General features: G+C 41.3%; 6 protein-coding genes across 16 annotated transcripts; 3 read left to right on the top strand and 3 right to left on the bottom strand.

Annotated features, from left to right (window-relative positions):
- Positions 1-100: 100 nt before the first annotated feature.
- Positions 101-2,192, bottom strand: LOC117564793 (vacuolar fusion protein MON1 homolog A). The gene is made up of 3 exons (XM_034243714.2): positions 1,453-2,192; positions 1,234-1,385; positions 101-1,172 (listed from the first exon to the last, which is right to left on the bottom strand). The coding sequence occupies exons 1-3, from the start codon at positions 2,103-2,105 to the stop codon at positions 331-333; spliced, it is 1,647 nt and encodes a 548-aa protein (XP_034099605.1). The 5' UTR covers positions 2,106-2,192; the 3' UTR covers positions 101-330.
- Positions 2,193-2,241: 49 nt separating this feature from the next.
- On the top strand, positions 2,242-3,276 carry LOC117564794 (28S ribosomal protein S2, mitochondrial). Its single transcript, XM_034243715.2, has 2 exons — positions 2,242-2,377; positions 2,437-3,276. Exons 1-2 carry the CDS (start codon positions 2,353-2,355, stop codon positions 3,231-3,233), a joined length of 822 nt encoding a protein of 273 aa, XP_034099606.1. The 5' UTR covers positions 2,242-2,352; the 3' UTR covers positions 3,234-3,276.
- Positions 3,277-3,373: 97 nt separating this feature from the next.
- Positions 3,374-5,260, bottom strand: LOC117563525 (uncharacterized ENTR1 family protein). Its single transcript, XM_034241906.2, has one exon. The coding sequence runs from the start codon at positions 5,058-5,060 to the stop codon at positions 3,495-3,497; it is 1,566 nt and encodes a 521-aa protein (XP_034097797.1). The 5' UTR covers positions 5,061-5,260; the 3' UTR covers positions 3,374-3,494.
- A 229-nt stretch (positions 5,261-5,489) lies between these two features.
- Positions 5,490-12,218, top strand: LOC117563524 (eukaryotic translation initiation factor 4E-binding protein Mextli). 5 transcript variants are annotated; one of them, XM_052003336.1, is made up of 10 exons: positions 5,661-5,907; positions 6,785-7,378; positions 7,437-7,782; positions 7,852-7,923; positions 8,281-8,341; positions 8,698-9,032; positions 9,099-9,172; positions 9,241-9,643; positions 9,734-9,852; positions 11,186-12,218. In XM_052003336.1, the coding sequence occupies exons 2-10, from the start codon at positions 6,977-6,979 to the stop codon at positions 11,297-11,299; spliced, it is 1,926 nt and encodes a 641-aa protein (XP_051859296.1). In that variant the 5' UTR covers positions 5,661-5,907; positions 6,785-6,976; the 3' UTR covers positions 11,300-12,218. The 5 variants fall into 5 exon arrangements, with proteins under 5 accessions (XP_034097792.1, XP_051859296.1, XP_051859295.1 ...); XM_034241901.2 differs by lacking the exon at positions 5,661-5,907 and adding an exon at positions 5,490-5,597 and having other exon boundaries at positions 8,698-9,172; positions 11,186-12,213; XM_052003335.1 differs by lacking the exon at positions 11,186-12,218 and adding an exon at positions 9,953-10,440 and having other exon boundaries at positions 8,698-9,172.
- A 523-nt stretch (positions 12,219-12,741) lies between these two features.
- On the bottom strand, positions 12,742-15,756 carry LOC117565090 (major facilitator superfamily domain-containing protein 1). 4 transcript variants are annotated; one of them, XM_034244044.2, is made up of 7 exons: positions 15,658-15,756; positions 14,474-15,007; positions 13,888-14,415; positions 13,340-13,817; positions 13,157-13,275; positions 12,927-13,098; positions 12,742-12,822 (listed from the first exon to the last, which is right to left on the bottom strand). In XM_034244044.2, exons 2-6 carry the CDS (start codon positions 14,664-14,666, stop codon positions 12,974-12,976), a joined length of 1,443 nt encoding a protein of 480 aa, XP_034099935.1. In that variant the 5' UTR covers positions 14,667-15,007; positions 15,658-15,756; the 3' UTR covers positions 12,742-12,822; positions 12,927-12,973. The 4 variants fall into 4 exon arrangements, with proteins under 4 accessions (XP_034099935.1, XP_034099931.1, XP_034099932.1 ...); XM_034244040.2 differs by having other exon boundaries at positions 12,999-13,098; XM_034244041.2 differs by lacking the exon at positions 15,658-15,756 and adding an exon at positions 15,367-15,508 and having other exon boundaries at positions 12,999-13,098.
- A 417-nt stretch (positions 15,757-16,173) lies between these two features.
- Positions 16,174-18,882, top strand: LOC117565072 (etoposide-induced protein 2.4 homolog). Of its 4 annotated transcripts, none has more exons than XM_034244018.2 (5): positions 16,174-16,281; positions 16,406-16,585; positions 16,665-16,963; positions 17,182-17,856; positions 17,915-18,882. In XM_034244018.2, the coding sequence occupies exons 2-5, from the start codon at positions 16,571-16,573 to the stop codon at positions 18,432-18,434; spliced, it is 1,509 nt and encodes a 502-aa protein (XP_034099909.1). In that variant the 5' UTR covers positions 16,174-16,281; positions 16,406-16,570; the 3' UTR covers positions 18,435-18,882. The 4 variants fall into 4 exon arrangements, with proteins under 4 accessions (XP_034099909.1, XP_034099912.1, XP_034099913.1 ...); XM_034244021.2 differs by having other exon boundaries at positions 16,194-16,281; positions 16,418-16,585; XM_034244022.2 differs by having other exon boundaries at positions 16,196-16,281; positions 16,477-16,585.
- The last annotated feature ends 462 nt before the right edge of the window (positions 18,883-19,344 follow it).

Raw genomic sequence — 19,344 nt, 5'->3', positions numbered from 1 at the left:
AACTGTTGCAATGTTTATTTGCATATTAGCCGTTATTTAAACTGATCGTAACTAACACTTCCGATCATTGAAAAATGAATAAATGAAAGAAAAAAACACATCAGTGCTTTGTTCAGTTTACTTAATGCTTTAAATTACAAATGTACATGCTTATTAAATGGCATACATATAGACTTATGTATAAAAAATCATTCATAATATATACTATATTGTAGTATAGTAGTTTCAACTGCAAACACAACAACATCAGTTTCGTATTGCTAAACAATTAAGCAGGCATTCGCAAATACATTCACGTGTCATAATTGCTTCGAATATTATACAAATCATTTAGAAGGTCGCATGGTTACGTATGAAATACACATCGTATTCCTTTTCGATCCATTTGATTAGCTTGTCTACATTCTTAATGACTGTTGCCTTGTCCACAATCGAATCAAACACGGCATACAGTTCATAGGTGGCTGTTACCCAAGCAAGCACGACTTCTCGCTCCTTCACCTCATAGATTAATTTCAGTGGCCTTGCAGTGTTGTGTATGCGATGCAACACTCTGCAATAGATGGCCTCGAGGCGCTCAAATTCTTGAAGAGATTTGTATGGATGTCTTAGCATGGGGCACAGCAATTGAGCCGTTGCCTTTGGCTTGTACAGAAAATGCCGCAAATCGGGTATGTTGACCACCTGCTGATATAGCTTCGCATTGTACGGCTGTTGTAGCTCATCCTTGATGGCCTGAAGACAAAGACTGCGACGTAGCTTTTCCGTGATGCGCTCCTTGGCTTCGGACAATATGTGGAATGCATCACGATCTACCGACATGAGGAGCAGGCAGGCCGGACAATCATCTGTGAGATAAGAAACATGTGCATGCAAATAACCATTCATATCGAATTTGGGCAAACAAATCGGAGTCCAATTTTCGGAGTTCTTGAACGACTCCGAACACTCAATAAGATTGAAGATCAAACGCAAGTCCGCCGGATGAATGGAATGGTTCTTCATCCGCACCAAAGCAATCAATTTATTGTTGGCTATCAGCACGGCAAACACCAGTTTCTTGATCTTTGAGCAATTGCTTTGTATGGCGCTCACAATGGTCGAACGCACAGTTGTTGGCAGTGGAAAGACGCGTATAGAGTTGGTCAGAAATGTGAAGATATTGTTACTGACTGCGAACAAACAAGTACATAAGATATATCAGATATTACAAGCATATAATTAACGACTTACCCCTGGCATTGCTGCTATCGTTCGCCAGCAGATTGTAGATTAAACGCTCACTACCGGTTAGATGTCGCCTTAAATCAAAGTTCTTGCGCTTCTCGAAAATTTTAGAAATGTGTGAATAGGTGAGCGTGGAGAGTATTTGATAGTATACGTCGCTGGAAAAGGAGCATGACCAACAAAAAAAATTAGCTGCGATTAATCACAATTAATTTGATTACTCACCTAAGTTGAAGTTGCAACTGTTGAATGCTCATATTGGTGCGGGAGGCAGCCACAAGAATCAGAGAGTTACGCTGCATGAAGGCAAACTTAATGCCGCCCGCATGTATAGATGTTATGGCATCTTGACCAAGCTGTACAAAACTTACCAGCGCCTGTATGACGCCAAATAATGTGACAAGCTTATCCTCGTTTCCATGCAGCGAATAAATTGGTTTGCCCGCCTCGCTTAATATAAATATGTGCTTTTTCTGACCACGCCACACGCTGTCATGCTGATAATCAAAGGCATCTTCGTCCAATGCATTTGACGAGCCACTATCCTCGGTCCTGGCGCTCGTTGAAGTGCTCAGCGCCAGCGATTCTACGGAAGCAGCTAAATCTCTAGATTGTCCCGCAGCTGCCCCTGGGCCATCGCCGTCTGGGCTGAGCGCCGAACGTGGTCGCGATCGCGAGCTCAGCTCATCACGCAGCTCCGAGATAATACTATGACGCTGTTGCTCAGCCTCTGCTTCAAGTTCCGCCTCCTGGTAGAGATCGCCAGCGCTGAGCTCGCGTTCGTCTTGCTCTGGCTCACTCTCCGCATCCATGAACTCACCACACGCTGAATTCGTGTCGGATGTGGCGGCATTTGGGGGCGTTTGGTCAATTTCCATGATTAAATTGTTAAATTTGCAAACAAAACGTAAACATTATTTGCGTTTCTTGGCACTCTCGCGAAATAAGTGTGACCACAAGTTACAATTCGATAAAAAATACCATATAATTATATTCTTCGCGAACAGTCGGACCATATGTAGTTATTCAAAAAATATACCATATCAGCAATTGACCACAGTCTTATTAAACGCGTCCACACTGCTTTCATGTTATGAAAACAGCGGCTGCAGCACGCGTAAAACAATGTTGAGGAAAACTTTTAATAATTGTAAGTTAAATTGAATTAAACTGCATATAATTATTACAATTGTTTCTTGCACATTGCAGTGCCTCGCTTTGGCCAACTGTGCGCACGCCAAGTACGTCCACAAAGCACACAAGTTGCAGCCGCCGGGGCCCCAAATGACGTTGAACCCGAGGACATTTCCAACGTTGAGGAGCGCATTTTAAAACATGCCGACTACTTCCAGGTACACAATCTGTTCACAGTGCGCGATCTGTTTAACGCACGCGTCCACTATGGCCACAAAGAGGGCTCTCTTGACGATCGCATGCGTCCATATCTCTATGGGAGTCGCCTAGGACACCTGATCTTCGATTTGGACAAAACGGCCGCCCATTTGCGTGATGCCCTCAATGTTGCGGCACACATTGCCTTTCGGGATGGCATCATCTTGTTCTTCAATCGCAACGCCCTCAACGCTCAGTTGGTGGAGCAGAAAGCGAGGGAGGCGGGAGAATTCTCGCACACACGCTTCTGGCGTGGTGGCATCTTTACAAACGCCAATGTACAGTTCGATGCAGTGACTCGGCTGCCTGATTTATGTATTTTCCTCAACACACAAAACAATGTGCTCACCCAGCATACGGCTGTGCGAGACTCTGCCAAAATGGCCATACCCACAATTGGCATTGTGGACAGCAATTGCAATCCCAATTTAATCACGTATCCGGTGCCCGGTAATGACGATTCGCCTGCTGCCGTCGAGCTCTACTGCAATCTATTCAAGGAGGCCATATGGCGTGGCAAGCGAAAGCGCCGCGAACTTCTGGGGCTACCGCCTCTGGAGGAAGGATCGTCATCCAAGGATCGACGCAGTCGCAGTTTTGTTAAGAAGAACTAGAAGAAATGATGCTTTACTATTGTAACCATTAAATTGTTAATAAAAATATGTAAAAAAGAAAACCGACGCACGCTATTTCTATGATGTTTCGAAATGTTTCTAGAGGAATTCCGTTATTAATAACAGTTCAAACTACTTGATTACATCTTGGAATAAGTTATTACATTTATTATGTTACATGTATTGTAGATATCAGGCTAAAAAGTGATGAAACGACGTCCATCTTACAAACTAAGTATAACGTTCACTCCAAGCCACGTTCTAGGGTGGCAGCAAAGTACCACCCTTAACGAAATTGGTGTTGTAGCTAGCATAAAATGGATTACTACTGCCGTTGTTGCCGCTACTGCTTCCGGAGCCTGCGGCAGTGATGGCGACATCCTGGCCACCGTACACATTGCTGTTGTACCCCTGAGATTGGCCAAAGTAACCAGCAGTTATATCGGGAAACTGTCCAATTGGTGGTGGCGGTGGCGGCGCACCAATGACGCCAGCTGGCTGACCAGTTGTTCCTGATGTCGTTGTTGTCAGCTCTCCACCAATGCCACCTTTGATAGCACGTCCAGTTCCAAAGGTTTGCTGTTTGTTGCGCATCGGCAACACTCCGCGGTGAAATGTATTCGGGTTATCCTTGCGCTCCCAGCTGGTCACCGCCTGTTTGCGCACATAAACCTGTCCACCAGTGGCATCGGTTTTATGTGTATTCTGCTGCACCCAGTGCTCGGCATGCTTCACAGTCAACATCGCCTTGTGGGCACCAATGTAGTCCTCGGCCTTTTGTAAACGTTCCAGCTGCCGTTCGTCGAGTTCGTTGCGCGGCAATTTGCTCAACCGTTGCACGGTGCGTTTCCAGTTGTGAAATTCACGATTCTTGAACGGTTTCATCGCCTGTCGATACTCGCGCCACTGGCGCTGTCGATCCTCCTTGGTGCCGGGAGGTGCCTCTTCGAGTGGTGGCGGCGCCTCAGGTCGTTGTATCCACTTTCCATCGATTTGTACAAATGTTCCCCCATTCTTTTTCTTCTTCACCACTGCTTTGGTGGGCGAAGCTGTATTTTGGTTGCTCGTGGTGCTGTTGCTATTGCTGTTTCCTGCTGTTGTTCCTGGTGCTGGAGGCGGCGGCATCAGTGCTGCATCCTTTGAAGTGCTATTTGGGGTGTTGTTGGTTTTATATTTTTTGTTTGGTTGATTCTGTTGCTTGTTCTTGTTGTTGTTCCCCTGTCGCTGAGCGTTGTTGTTGTTGCCCTTGTCCTTGGGCACGAGATTCCACAAACTGGGACACTTGGGCATGGGCGGTTGAATGGGCGGTGAGCGATGCTGTGGCGACATCATGTCCTGCCAAAAAGGCGGCGCTTGCAACGCCCTTTGACTCTTGCGCGGGCCTGGACCAGGACCCATCATGTTGCCGTGTTGAGGTGGCATCATTGGGGGCGGTCCACAGGGTCCGGGACCGGGTCCAAAGTTGCTGAATCCCATGGACATAAGGGGAAAAGGCAGCGGAGGCGGCCGATTCATGGGTGAGAATCCATTGTTATTATTATTGTTGATGTTATGATGATTGTTATTGTTGTTATTGCGATTGCCGTTGCCATTAAAGCTGTGTTGCTTGTCATATTTGTTTTGATTCTGTTGTCGTCCATTGCGTCCTGTTGTTGTTGTTGCTGCTGCCTCGCATTCCGTCTCATTGTTGGCTTCAGCCTCCTTGCACTTTTTCCAATCTGCAAAAGACATTTTCAGCGGTTTGGCGGCTGCATCGTCCTGAGATTCTTTTTTCATCGTCGCCTCCGAAGGCGGTTTGTCGCCTTCAGTGAGCGTATTTTCGGCCATTTAATAGATATTTTACACTTATACTTAATGATTATTTGTTAAATGTTAAGAACGGGCGCAACAACGAAGGGTGGTTGTCGTGAAAACTTAGAAATCAGGCCGATAAATTATTGCAGGTGCTCGATAGTCCAGGGCTGCTTTGCGTTCCTGATTATGGTTGCCACACGACTGTTTCTATCAATAACAATGCCAAGATTATTAAAAACGTTATGACTTTCATGTGTTAATAATAAGTTTTTCAAGGCTAATATGATTCAATATATGTTGTACTTATGAATGGCTTCGGTTAATGCTAAAAATCGAAAAATATTTTAAAGAAGCATATCGATTAATTTTAGCAATAACATTCCAAATAAAACTATTAAAGTTCGTGTATTTAACATTGGTTTTTTTATAAGTAGCTACAAAATTATCCAACTGAATTAATTACAAATAATGTATTTTACCATTTCAAATAAAGCGATTAATCGTTATTACCATTGCTACCGATAGCACCGATAACGATATTGCAGATCTAGTAGTCGCAGAGATTTTTTGGTAAGCTTTCAGTGAATTATTTTGTATTTAGTGTTTAATTGAGCAAATTACAATTCCAAAAAAGCGCATGTTGTCATTTAAATACTCTAATCGGCCACAATTATTTGTCGTGGCTCAGCGTGGCATTTGCTCGCAAAGTGGTGAACAATAAAAAAAAAAGTTACAACAGCAAGTGAAGCGCTGCCTGCGCAGCCAACGCGTAGTTTCTTCTTCCATCACACGTATAATTTTATTACTCAATTTTATAAGAATATCCAAACGGTGGCACATAAATTTTAACTAAATAATCGTCAAGTCAAATAAAATTGATGTAAGTCGGTATGAATTGTTTGCATTTGTGAAGTAACGCATCATATTTAACGGCACACTTGCCCTACGCCCAAGACGACGTTAACAGCGCGGTCGCTGCCACAGTCTCTGCCTGCGTCAACATCATGGCGTCGCAGTCGCAGCCTAGAGTCACAGTCATATTTGTTGTTGCTATTCTCGACATATGATTCAATAAGTGGACATGATCGCTGTTGTTGTTGCTGCTACTGCTTCTTCTATTGCTGTTCGCTGTGGCGGTTTTTTGTAATATTTCTGTGTGTGTAAATGCTATTTAAAATCAGAATCTATGTGTATCTGTAGCAGCAACATCACCAAGCGAAAGAGTCGAAAGCCAGCAACAATTAAGCGTCGCACGCTTTATTTTTGTTAATGAAACTTAAATGCCGCACGGCGTGTACACACACACTTACATGTATTCATACTAACAAACGGCCATTGTGCCCGTTTTTTGTGCAAACCTTTTTTTGGAATGTTCGTACGCAATTGTCATTCATATTTTGCAATGAATCACAGAGCGCTTTCCAAAGAGGTTATGCTAAGTGTACGTTAATACTTTTTGACTAGGCCAGGCATTGGAACTATAATAAATCTCATTTTATCAGTTAGCGCTTATCACACAGTTGCAAATGCGATATACACAATGCATATATTATGTACATAAGCCCAATATATACAAATGTATTTACATACATATGTATGTATGAGCGCGTTTGCTGCGGCGCAATTTAAGCACATTCAAAACGTCTTGTAAATGATACCGATAACTTCAAAGGCTGTTAAATTATTGTTATCGTTAGTCTAAGACGATAAAAATTTAAAAACAGTTGCAGCAAAATTTGACCTAATTTGCTTTACAGGGGGAGGTGCGGAATCGCTTCTACGACTTCTTCTTCCATACTCAACTTTCGCAACATTCAACAAAACACAGCAAAACAAACGAACGAACAACAAACCAGAGAGATAATAAAACAGAGCTTCTTAAACTAACAAAACACAATCAATCGAACGAGGAAAAGAGAGTCATAGGCGGAAACTGAAACAGAGGCAGAATGGCACACACACATCTGGGCAGGGCTGTCAAAAACATTGAGGCACCACGTCCGCTCAAGACACAGTCGCGGTCGTCGCTGAAGAACAGCTACCTGGTTATCGAAGAGCTGATACAGCTGATCGATAATGTGACTGTCGGTCTGCAGTCGTGCAATACGACCACGGAATCAATAACACTTCTGTTGCACAACTTACGCGTCCATGGACCGCAGCTGGAGGCGGTTTCCAAGGATACGCTGGATCGAGCTTTTGTTGTGTTCCGCAATGCTTCGCAGGACGAACGATTGAACATAATGACGCGTCTCAAGCTGCTAGAACTGATCGAATTACGTGCCAATAGCTGGGAAGACAAAGACACAATTGCCTACTACAAGTCCAAGCAGCAGGTGTCCAATGTTGAGGTGAGTTTGTAATGACTAAAGTGTAGTAAATGTATAATTGTCTTTACTTTAATTGTAGCTACCCGCTGAACAATATCAACACGATGCCGCCGGCATCGTGGGCAACCAGCAAGCCTTTCTCAGCACCTCCCCCACATTTGGTGTCAGCGTCGGTGGCGGCTTGGGCGCTCTTGGCGGCGGCAGCGCTGCTGCAGCAGCTGCGGCTGCATTCAATGCAGCAACAGTTGCTGCTGCGGCCCAGGCAGCTGCCATTGCTGCGGTCGGCTCACCCAATCAACAGCATCTGCTGTTGCCCCCTGGTGAAGTCATCCGCAACTCTGGCAAGTTCCCAAAGCCCACCAAAATTCCGGGCAAGACGTACTGCAAGGATGAGGTTGTCATACGCAATGCTGACTCTGGCAAAGGTAAGTATTATTTGGTTGTTGACTACAACATTTATCCTATACATTCTTATCTTATCTATTGGCCACAAGTGATGGGCATTAAAGGGCGTCGTGTTCACATGATTGAGGAACTTAGCGAAACAATAATATCGTTTCAAAGAGGTAACCAAAAAGCAGCTACTTTCTCTTTAAGCACACAGCAAAAAGTCCACAAACATTCATTATGTTTCGTTTTGCAAATTGGCTTGCTTTCAATGGGGTTAACGCACATTTTATAAATATTATTTTAACTGTTAATGCATCTAAAAAAAAACATACACAAACACACACATTCACAAACAGCACGTTTCACTGAAATCCATATATTTTCAGTTGCATTTTTGTTTTTCACTAATTGGATCACGGCTCGTTATTTCTGAATAAACCATATAAATGCATTTGTATATAACACTTATTATTGCAAACTATTAAAATTGTGATTACTGATTTTACTATTAATGTGATATACTCCAAACGCAGTCAATCCTGGCGCTAAGGAACGTCTGGTGCAGATTACCGGACCGGCCGAAGATAAAATCAAGTAAGTTACTGAATAATATTATATTTCTTTAAATCGGTAAGCAGAAGTTAAGAATTGTAGAGAGGGATGTAGTAAGATATTAATCTGAAATCGAAAAGCCTTTTTATTAGTTGAATATTCTAATTAAAATGAATAAATTTTTTAGTGGCAGCATTATATTTGAGAATATTATTATTGGCAAACAATAAAATGTTAATTTCGTGTAGGAACTATTTAATATATGAACTGTCAGAAGATATACCAATTTCGTTATAAAAATATCAAATATTGTAGCCGTAATTACAAAAGAAATAGCTTTTAAGCTTAAGCGTATAAGATTACTGAATTAAATTCTCACATTTTGATGTCTCTTGCAGTTATGCCAAACAACTGATGGAGGATACAATTCGTCGCAACGCTTCACCAGTGCGTCTGGAGCCTGCACCATCGGCTGGCGGTGCCGGTGGCTCTTGTTCGTCGCTGAACTCATCGAACTCGGATGATGCCGTTGTCGTACAACCACGCACTCCAGGTGGGAGCAGCAGTCTGGCCAATCGTTTAAGCTTCAATTCGGCACAGAATTTTATGACCGCCACTGCGGCGGCCCAGCAGATCTCGCAGCATCATCAGCAGCAACACCAGCAGCAGCAACAGCATCATCACCATCAGCAGCAGGTTGCCAATGCGGCTGCGGCGGCAACAGCTGCTGCCGGTAAAGTTTTGCGACCCAATCAGCAGCTGCTTATGCATTCATATTCCACAAACGATGCTTCCGTAGGTGAATACAAGTTCACGGTGAACGTGGGCCAGCATCTCATCAAGATCACCGGCGACTGCTGCGAACTAGTGCGCGTAAGTATCAAATTATTGGTTGTACTCTACACTTAAGTAATTGCATTTTTTATTACTTTGTTTGGCAGGTGGCAAAGCTGGTGCTGGATGACTATTTTAGCAGCTCAGAGTTCTTGGCTTCCATAGAGGCGGGCGCTGCGTTCGATGGTACTTCGCTGGTCAGTCCGGTGACAACACCTTCCACACCATTACCTGGGTCGGGACCGCCGCAATTTATGATGGGCAATCCATTGCCGTTAGCTGATAGCGGCATCGGTCTCAACTATGCGGCTGGACAAGGCAACAACAATGGTGATGGCGATGACGAAGTCTTTGCCGAACCAGTCAACGCCAATGGTGGCAGCAATCAAAATGGCCTCGCGCGCTCTCGTCGCAGTCATTTCTCACGTAAGGAGTCTACACCAGAATCAAAGGCTGTTCGCGAAAAGTTCGAGCATGAACAGACTGTCAATTCTCTCAAGACGAATACCTGTAAGTGGTGCAACTAGTCGTCGTAAAACGGGTTTCAATTCGTTTGCCATTGTTTTCGAATAGTGTTAAATATACATATATTTATTGCAGCACGCGTCTCTTATGATATTGAACATTTGATGTACTACTCGAAGAGTCCGCACGCCTGGGCGCTGCCAACAGAGTGGCTAAAGATGCTGGAAACTGTGCCGTCGATTCTACGCAATAAGGTAATTCAACCCGCTGATGTGCATCTTTTTGCATCGCTCAGCGCTGATATCACTCTAGCACATAGTTCGCCATTAACAACTACTACAACCACCACCATAGGAGACGCTGATCAGCTTTCTGGACTCCCAAATAACACCACAATCAATTGTGTCCCCAATAATCAAAATGCAAGCAATCAGAACCATGTAATTAACAAGCAATCACCAATGCAATCAAAGATCATAACTGTAACGCTAGATAACACATCCGAACGCAAGGTGATCTCTTATGAACGCGATCGCAAGCTCTACAACAAGCAATTACAAATAATAACAAATACAATGGAGGCATCTGCCTCAGCATCAAGTGCATCAAGTAAATGCCGCAGCCAACAGCAGCAGCTGCAGTTGCCGCTGCAACAGCAATCACAAATTAAGACCGTATTCCAGCGCTATAGCGAGAACGATGAGTTTTCGCTGGCCATGTGTGATGCATACTCCAGCGAGGAGTTTAATAACAATAATCGTGCTCTTATCTAAAAGACATTTTAATAACAATCTCATTACAAATATATACGGACAATTTAATATTTCGAAGTAAGCAGTTCAATTCACAAACTGATCGAATACCAATTCATAAAAGTTATGCTCAGTATTCTTATATTATAGAATCCAAAGAACAAAACCAAAAAAAAAAAAGTTTTATCCAAATAACATTTAGTTTTTCTAGTCGTAGGCTTTATCTTCGAAACAAATATGATTCTCTTATATATATATTATTATTAAAGTTTTCATTGAAAGAGGAAGCGAAGTAGAAATTAACGTATAACTTTAAAAAGAATCTGTGTTTTGGCTGTGAAACAGATTTTAGTGTTCGCTAAAGTTATTCTAAACGTTGCCGGTCAACCCGAAGCAAATTCAGAATTCACAAAACACCTCACACCCTTACAAATAACAAACGTACTTACATATATACACACACACACACACTGTAATTAATGTTTAACAAGACTAATTGGAAAACCAAGGGTTAAATGTAATAAATCTAGAAGTAAGCGTTTTTTAAGACATTCCCATCAAATTTATATAGATTCATACCAGTCATACATACATATATACATATGTAAAATAAAATAATGACTTGCAAAGTCAAAATGCTTGGGCTTTATCGAACTCCAAATTCGACATACCCAATAAACACGCCCATAACTTCCACAAACTCACACCTGCACGCTTACACATAATACACACACTATCACATTGAAGGTAAGAATTGTATGTCCATAAGAGTGATGGTATAAGATTAATGTTTTCCTTTGCACTTCGACTTAAAATGTTTGTTTTGTTTGCACAGGATCTACAGGATGAGAGCCAGCGATTCGATGGTGAGAAATATCTAGCTAGCATTCAGAGTGCTACCAAACGAAATATTGTGGCCGCCGACGAAACTGAAAATTTGGATGAATAACAATGAAAGAAGAGTATAACATTTAAAACTTATAAACGATATAGATATTGGAAAACCAACACGAAGAGCATGATGAAGAATCAAACTAAATAACTGACAATAGCTAATCTTTATGTGTAGGAGTGTGTCTGAGAGTTATTGACTCATTGGGGGAGGGGATATCTAAATTCCCAAGTATATTGAGATTATATATTTCAACACTTTTGCTTCCAATACACACGAACTATCTTTCTGTTTTTGTACTATGATTTTTTTTAGCTTTAGCATGTCACTTACATTTCTTAATATTAAAAAAATCGACCAAAAAAAGTAAATCAATCAAAATGAATTCTAAATACTAACCTAAGTTAGGAGCTATTACATATAAAAAAGCGACGACGATTTATATGGAAAATGTTCAAGAAAATCAATCATCTTAGACTTTGATGATCAAACGATGCTCTTAGATAAGTATATAGAAACGATGAATATATATTTTACTAATATACTTACTATGAGATAAACAAATAACAAAATGCAACTAATTGATGGAAACGCTCGAAACGTAACGGCATTACTCAAATTACGAAAACGCGGTTCGAACTTTAATAACGGCCAAAATGAATGGAAATTTGCATTTTTATTCAATAGTAAACGAAATCTTAATTTTCTCTCAGCAACATTTCATAATTCTCTCAAATTCATCTTTATTTTCTTTTTTGTACGTAACCAATTCTCAAGAAGAAAAAATGGAAAATGTATTTAATGTTTTTTTTTTCGAATTTTGTATTTTTCGATTAACTTGATTTATTCTTTTTGTACAATGAATATCGGTTGAAAGATTTGTAATTGTATTTTCTCTAGTCCAATGCGTTATGGAAACTTTAGTTTTTTCTATATTTAACAAAGCCAAAATTCTGGAATTTCTGTTTATGTTTTAGCTAATTTAATTAATTTATTATAAATTATATATTTTCTAAACAACAACAAAAATGAAACCGTTCACATATGCTATATAAATAAATTGAATAAATATCAGTGAATTTATTTAATTTCATTCATTGTTTGTTTTTTATTTTACTCTCCAACAAAACACAAAATAATACAACGATAACATTTTGCTAGATATGTTTATTTTATTTAACATTTATCTTTGGCACTGAATATAAACAACAATAATACACAATCACAATAACAATAGTTTCAATCTTGATATGTAAAGGATCAATTATTTATAAATATTGAAGCTTGAAACTTAAGCAATACAAAACAGAAAACTGTGCGGTTATCCAGGATATACGATAATACTACACATATATATATTATATATTATATGTGCCAAAGTTACGCAATAGGAGACAAATACGGAGCTAAAGAGATGGCAAACAACATCACATTGGTTATCGTACTATATATGTGTGCATATATGCATATTATATATGATATTTTAATATATATATATATTATTTTTTCGTTTTTTCTGTGTATATAGTTTTTAGTTGCCCAATAAAGGCCGTCGATCCGTAGTACCACGTTGGGTGGAGCTTTTCGGTGAGAGAAAGTCAAGAGTTGCAGGCATTTTAGGGAAAAGAATGATTCAAGTTAGTCATAATGCTGGATCTGCGCCATCAGCACACAAAATACACACACAATCAATACACCAAAACCAATACAACATCAATAGCAAGTTCACGATCAACTAGACTCAATATTCACGTACATTGATGTATGATATGTGGCCCGCTGTGACGGCGACATATTCAAGTTGCCCTGATGTTTGCGATCATAGGCCCATATAATGCATGTAGCCAACAGCGAAACTGCAAGCAACGATATGAATGAATATATTACTTCTATAATTTATCAAATTTAACTTACTCAGAAGGAACAGCATAAAAAAGAGCTGCAACCAGAAGTGACTGCCACCGCTGCTATCAACGATCATGCCAGCGACAATGGTGACCACAGCCAGACCCAAATTTTGCACTGATTGACAGCTATAAATCGAAAATGTGAAGTAATTTATATATGCAATAATTGCAATCGCGTAATTCTACTTACAAGCCATAGGCCGTGCCCAGCTGATACTCGGGCACAATCAATGCCACCAACGGCCAGAGACTGGCAGCCAACATGGAGTACGATAGTCCCATAATACACATGCTAATGTACGGATTCAAATGGGTGAATGTGAGCAACATATGCGCGCCAAGCGTGGCAATTGTCGCCACAAACACCCAGGTAACATTGCGTCCCACCTTATCGATGATAAAACCAAACAGCGGCGATGCTATCGCTGAGATCAAATACACAATCGAATTGACATTGTTCGCCTGTTCAGGCGTCATTTGGAAATTGGATATGAAGAAGGCTTGTCCTAGTGCCACAAATGGAAATATGGCCACATAGTAGGCCACACAGACTACGGAGACCATCCAAAAGTCCATTTTAAATGAGACGATGTCACTCAGTTTGGCAATCTCGCCGCCAGGATTGTTATTCCTTTTAAGTATGCGCTCCGCTCGCTTATCCATCCATCCTAGAATTAAACATTTGTTTTATTTGCGACCTTATTGCATATATGTTACTTGTATAAGACATAGACTTACCCAAAATGAGAGTACATATCAATGACATGACACAGGTGCTCGAGGCAATGAAGAGTGCCACGCCCAAGCCAGTATAGCCAGCATACAACTTGGACACATAACCGTAGAGTGGTTGCATTATCCAAAAATTGACAGTGCTACCAAAGCGTGCCACCGACAATTGCAGACCAAAGACCATGTTTAACTCCTTGCCTTTGAACCATAACACAGCATAGCTATTCTGTGCCACGGCCAATGACTCGGCGCCAATGCCGAAGATGAAGCGACCCACAATCATTAGCCAGAAATGGCCAAATAGAGCGCCAGTGGAGAATATCAGTTGGCCCAATAGCACGATTAGCATATAAATGATTGTTCCCATGCGTATGCCAAAGACACGATCGATCAAAAAGCCGCCAACGAAGCAGAGTACAATATTTGGCCAGGAGTAGATGGAATAAATGAACGTGAATTCGGTGGCATTTAAATTTAGCTCCTTCTGAAATACATCCTGCAATGCGCCCGGATTATCATAGCAAAAATAGGAACCTGTTGCAGGGAGCGTCAATATAATTAAGGGAAATTTCATTCTATTTAGTGGACTCACCAAAACCCAGCAAACACATAAAGACCAAGGCCAAAAATCGATGCGGTGTGCTGTCAGGATCACAGCATCCCGGATCCTTGGGCACAGCCAAAACCGTATCCCTTGTGCTGCGTCTACGCACGACAGGCTTCGCCTCATCATCGCCACTGCTGCTCGAGCAATCCACAATGGGCAGACGCTCCTCGCGAGACATTTTCCTTGCTTAGTACACAGCAAAACGAAGACCGGAAGTAATGAATTACGGATGTGTGGATGGGAATGTATATAAATATATGTTGATGCTTAGATGAGTTCGAATATGAGGTTAGGGCTTCGATTGGGGTTCGCCTGTTTTTTTGTGCTTTTTTGCAGCCTGCGGCTGACTTCTATTGTTGCTGCTTATCACTGGCCCACATCGTATTGTATTGTTGTTGTTGTTGCTTTATTGATTATTTCACTGCAAGTGCAAGCGCCCTCTAGCGTCGTCACTATGGTTCGAGTTGCTTGATGTTATGGGGCGGGGGTTGGTGAGAGGGAGGTTGGTTTGTAGTTAATCTGCCATGGAAAATGGATTTAGAAATTCATAGTTAGAAGTTTAAAAGTCACGCCATCGACGAGTGAATGGAACCTCGTTCCAAGTCCGTTACACAAACAAGAGGAAAAATCTTGTCAGTTTGTTGGACTAACGGTAAATGCGTTGCTAATCAATTAAGTGCATGCATTGTGCGCGGCTTTAGTGAAGCATTAAGTGATAGACACCTGGTTTAAAATTTCAATAAGCTCTTGCAGGCCACCTAAATAGACACACATATACATATACTATGTAAACATTTACATACAAACATATGTACACACATCTACACAAAGGTGGAATACAAAGAGACAACACCGACGGCAACTAACGTAAAAAATACCTTTTTATCAATGCCAACTACGCACGTCACACAACACAATTAATCAACGACTTTAAATGTGATGATTGAGTTTGTTTTGAAATTAGATTTTAGGCGCGCGCGCCACCTGATTCAAAAGCACTGCCCTAAACCCACTGATAACAACATTTTGTTCATTTGTTATTCTTCCATTTCCAAAACAAACACAATCCGTTCACATATGCACAGTGTAAATATGTAAGAAAAAATGTTCAACAAGTCAGTAAAATGTCCTGGTGGCAAGTCCACCTGTCAGCTTGGAGCGTTTCCTACCTGTTTTCCGCAAGCGGAAAAACCGAACTGAAATATTTACTTTTCACTTGGCTCCATGCATAGGCACGGCTACGTTCTATCGATAACTTTGCTATCGTTATGCAGCCCTCTCTGTAAACTAATAGATTTTTGAAAATTGCTTTTTATTAACGCAAGTTTGATGAGGATTTTACTTGATTGGCGAGAAAAATGGGATTGTCATCGTCTACGTTTTTTTGTTAAACACGTAAATAGCAAGCTGTTTAAAAATGCCGCCTTCCGACATGTATATGGAAAATATACCAATATACCACTTAAAGTGTAGCCAGGTGACTATTAACAGTCATGCGGTATTTTCTTACATCTCAACGATACAGGTGGTAAAAAAAACCTTAATTAGCCCCTATTTTTTGTAAAGAATATCTAAAATTTTCTTCTAAAAGAATAATTCATTCAGCAATGAATTTACATTAGTTTTTTTGATGTTAGATTGTAAATAATCGGCTTATCGATAGTGTTATCGATGTACCTCCACCTCTAGGCGATCACACACAGATCACGTAAATAAATAAATTTAACTGCGACACAAAGTTCAAATGTGGTGAACCACACAGGACAGGTTAATCCCTTAAAACGAAGCAACAAGTAGGTTAACAGCAGACAACTGTAGTTTATACAATTTATCACACATTAATTCTTTGTGTTTTGTGCGTTCATCGTGTAAACCCGAAATTTGTGTTACTATGAAATAATGTCATCGCAACAACAGCGCATATTGCAGGGAAACAAAAACGTTTCAAACTGTAATACACGCATCTATTTTTGTAATGCTCACAACAGGCGTAATAATTGTACTTAGTGTTGTTGGCTAAAGCAGCTGTTGTAACGTGTAACCAAACAAAACAGACAGGCGGCAGACAGAAACAGTCAGGAGATGGCAGCGATAAAAGTAAGTTGATAAATACGTGACTATTTTGTAGTGAGTTGTAAATTTACACGCTTACACGTTGTTTCGCATGTTTACGCAGAACATCGCTCTGGGCATATTGTATGGCCTGTGGGACAGCATACGGGGCATGACGCTGGTGCTGCACATTGACAATGAGGTGGCGCGCCAGAATGCTGAGCTCGAGACAATGCGCCAACTGCGCAGAATGGACAGGGAACAATACAGGGAACGCACACAAAGAACGCCATCGCCAGTTCCAAGTTCAGCAGCCGCAATGATACGCGAAGAGTATGCCAAACGTGCGGAGGCGCATTCTGATGAGCGAACGCTGGAGAAGATCTTGAAAAAGAAACCTGCTGAGAAGGCAGAGCCACAGGCGTAAGTAGAACTGCATGAAATGGTGGGAGGGGGTTCAATGCCAAGCTGATTATGCTATTGAAAAATGTTATCGATAACTCAAACAGCTGTTTAATGCTCAACGTAAACAAAAACAAAAACAAGATGTATGTCAACTTTACACAGCATAATCTGTTTATGGCGTATAATATAAATAGCCAAAACAATGACTAATATATAAATTTATTATGCATTTGCAGCGAGAAAAAAATCGCCAAGAAACTATTTAAATGCTGTCTACTCAATGGCGGCTTCACCTGGCTAAGCATTGTACTGTTCGAGTCGGTACTGCTGCCAACATTGAAGTTTTGTTTGACCATCTTTTATGGCACACAGTCCGATACACTGCCATTTGTTTGGAGTTGGCTGCAACCGATACTCTCGCTGCTGTTTGGCATGATGTGGGTGCTGCCCATATTTATGTTATCCAAAATTGTCAGTTCACTGTGGTTCGCTGACATCGCGAATGCTGCGTATCGTGTGCGCAAGGGACGTCCACAACTGATACCCAGCATCAGCAAACTGGTGGCGGATTTCCTCTTCAGCATGGTGGTTCAAATGCTGTTCTTGGTGCAGAGTATGCTGGTCAATTTGGTGCCGGTGAAATATGTTGGCTCCACGCTATGCTTTGTGCACCTGTGCTTGCTGTATTCGCTGTATTCCTTCGAGTACAAATGGTTCAACATGGGCTGGGAGCTGCATCGACGTCTCACCTACATCGAAAAGAATTGGCCATATTTCTTCGGCTTTGGCATACCACTCACGGTGCTTACAAATATGTCCAGCTCGGTGATTGTCAGTAGCTGCATATTTTCCATATTCTTTCCGCTTTTCATACTCAGCGGCAATGAGGCGAAGCCAATTGTGGATACCACGTAAGCAATAGACACAACATTTAACAATTCCTTATTTAATTCATTCTGGTTTCTTTAGTGAATTCTCGCTGCGCTTGTTTTCGCCAGTGGTATTCATATCTAACATGTGCTTTGGCGGCAATCCCTGGAGCAAGGCCAATCGACTGTTGGCCCAGCAACGCAAACAGCTGGAATTGCAACATCGCCAGCGAATGCTACAGCGCGAGGAGACGCTGCTCAAGCAGAAACAGCAGCAATATCTGATGCAACAGCAGCGTGAGCACGATATGCATCACAGACGCGAACCGCACTCGCGTTCCCAGACACCGCAGAATGCGGCACCTGGTCAGGGGGCGTATCGTTATGCCCAGCCGCCGGTGTTTGATGCATCGCGAGTGCGTGACTCTTCGGCGTCGTCAACGCACAGCTCTAATGCGGCCACGCCCAGCACAAATTATAGGGCACCACCGTACTTTGGAGGCGCGGCTGCTGCTGGAATGCGTAGCAATACACCCCTGGTGCCCACGCCTGTGCCTGGAGCGCCACGTGCACCGATTGTGGTACGTGAGGAGTCGGGACCCGATGACTGGAACTTGTGAGATTTTATACTGCTTATACAGACTTATCGCATATATATATAGAAGTACCAATAATAATAATGATAACAATAATATAAATATCATAGGCTTTATTCTGTATATATATTAATGTACATCCAAGAACTGTGTATGTTTAACAAAAAAAAAAAAAGAGGAAAAACTTATACTTTAGGTTTACTCATAATAATAGTAATAATAACTGGCAAATGCCTAGCGAGCAGCGTGGGATTGCTGTCCACAACTAGTTGCTATACTTATCTAATGTTTCTATATAAGACTACGTGTATTTCGACGCCCAATTAATGCATAATTGATAGCGTTTCATTTAGAGATTATAGCAAAGCGACCCTTGCGACAATTCTTGTTAAACTTGCGGGCGGGCTGACAAATTGTAATAAACATTTGGTTTTTTTGTATTTTCGTCAAATGCAATGGTTTTATTTATAGACATATAATTGCTGCATCTGCATGAGTTGCATAAATGATATCGGATTTGTTGGCTAAGCTATTTGGGCCAATCCTATCTATAAGTATATGGAATTGATAGCATAGCGAAGTGCATTATGGTTTAAAATTTAATATTTTTTATTATAATATAAAAATGTAAGCCATCGATTTTTTCTACCTAAGTATATGTGTAATTCATTATTGTAAAGCATATCATTAAGATTAAGACAGATCTATATAAAACACCCCAACTAGATTGTTATCATTGCCTTCTTCGTTTGCTCGCCTGTACGTCGGGTTTTTTTTTTTTTGCTGAAACTTTGTACACATCATCATATGGTTTCTAACCACATTTCATTAGTCCAACAGTTGGGTCATTTCCGGTGCTGGGGTGTCACCAATTAGCGCATTGAGTGTTGGCACGAACGAAATTGTGTGGTGAGGACCATGGCTAGAGGGGCGG

The sequence above is a fragment of the Drosophila albomicans genome, chromosome 2L, assembly GCF_009650485.2.
Source record: "Drosophila albomicans strain 15112-1751.03 chromosome 2L, ASM965048v2, whole genome shotgun sequence".
Classification (NCBI taxonomy): domain Eukaryota; kingdom Metazoa; phylum Arthropoda; class Insecta; order Diptera; family Drosophilidae; genus Drosophila; species Drosophila albomicans.
The sequence above is the reverse complement of the archived record's forward strand: the minus strand, read 5'-3'. Positions and strand labels throughout refer to the sequence as shown.

Excerpts from the sequence above, each read along its gene's own strand:
- LOC117564794 (XM_034243715.2), top strand. The coding sequence starts at position 2,353 with ATGTTGAGGAAAACTTTTAATAATT. Across the intron at positions 2,378-2,436 it reads GAGGAAAACTTTTAATAATT|TGCCTCGCTTTGGCCAACTG; the intron begins GTAAGTTAAATT and ends TGCACATTGCAG.
- LOC117565072 (XM_034244018.2), top strand. Across the intron at positions 16,964-17,181 it reads GAGAAGGCAGAGCCACAGGC|CGAGAAAAAAATCGCCAAGA; the intron begins GTAAGTAGAACT and ends ATGCATTTGCAG. Across the intron at positions 17,857-17,914 it reads AAGCCAATTGTGGATACCAC|TGAATTCTCGCTGCGCTTGT; the intron begins GTAAGCAATAGA and ends TGGTTTCTTTAG.
- LOC117564793 (XM_034243714.2), bottom strand. The coding sequence starts at position 2,105 with ATGGAAATTGACCAAACGCCCCCAAATGCCGCCACATCCGACACGAAT. Across the intron at positions 1,386-1,452 it reads CAGTTGCAACTTCAACTTAG|CGACGTATACTATCAAATAC; the intron begins GTGAGTAATCAA and ends CTCCTTTTCCAG. Across the intron at positions 1,173-1,233 it reads CGATAGCAGCAATGCCAGGG|TCAGTAACAATATCTTCACA; the intron begins GTAAGTCGTTAA and ends GTTTGTTCGCAG.
- LOC117563525 (XM_034241906.2), bottom strand. The coding sequence starts at position 5,060 with ATGGCCGAAAATACGCTCACTGAAGGCGACAAACCGCCTTCGGAGGCG.
- LOC117563524 (XM_034241901.2), top strand. The coding sequence starts at position 6,977 with ATGGCACACACACATCTGGGCAGGGCTGTCAAAAACATTGAGGCACCA. Across the intron at positions 7,379-7,436 it reads AGCAGGTGTCCAATGTTGAG|CTACCCGCTGAACAATATCA; the intron begins GTGAGTTTGTAA and ends CTTTAATTGTAG. Across the intron at positions 8,342-8,697 it reads CCGGCCGAAGATAAAATCAA|TTATGCCAAACAACTGATGG; the intron begins GTAAGTTACTGA and ends TGTCTCTTGCAG.
- LOC117565090 (XM_034244040.2), bottom strand. The coding sequence starts at position 14,666 with ATGTCTCGCGAGGAGCGTCTGCCCATTGTGGATTGCTCGAGCAGCAGT. Across the intron at positions 14,416-14,473 it reads TATGTGTTTGCTGGGTTTTG|GTTCCTATTTTTGCTATGAT; the intron begins GTGAGTCCACTA and ends TCCCTGCAACAG. Across the intron at positions 13,818-13,887 it reads GATATGTACTCTCATTTTGG|GATGGATGGATAAGCGAGCG; the intron begins GTAAGTCTATGT and ends GTTTAATTCTAG.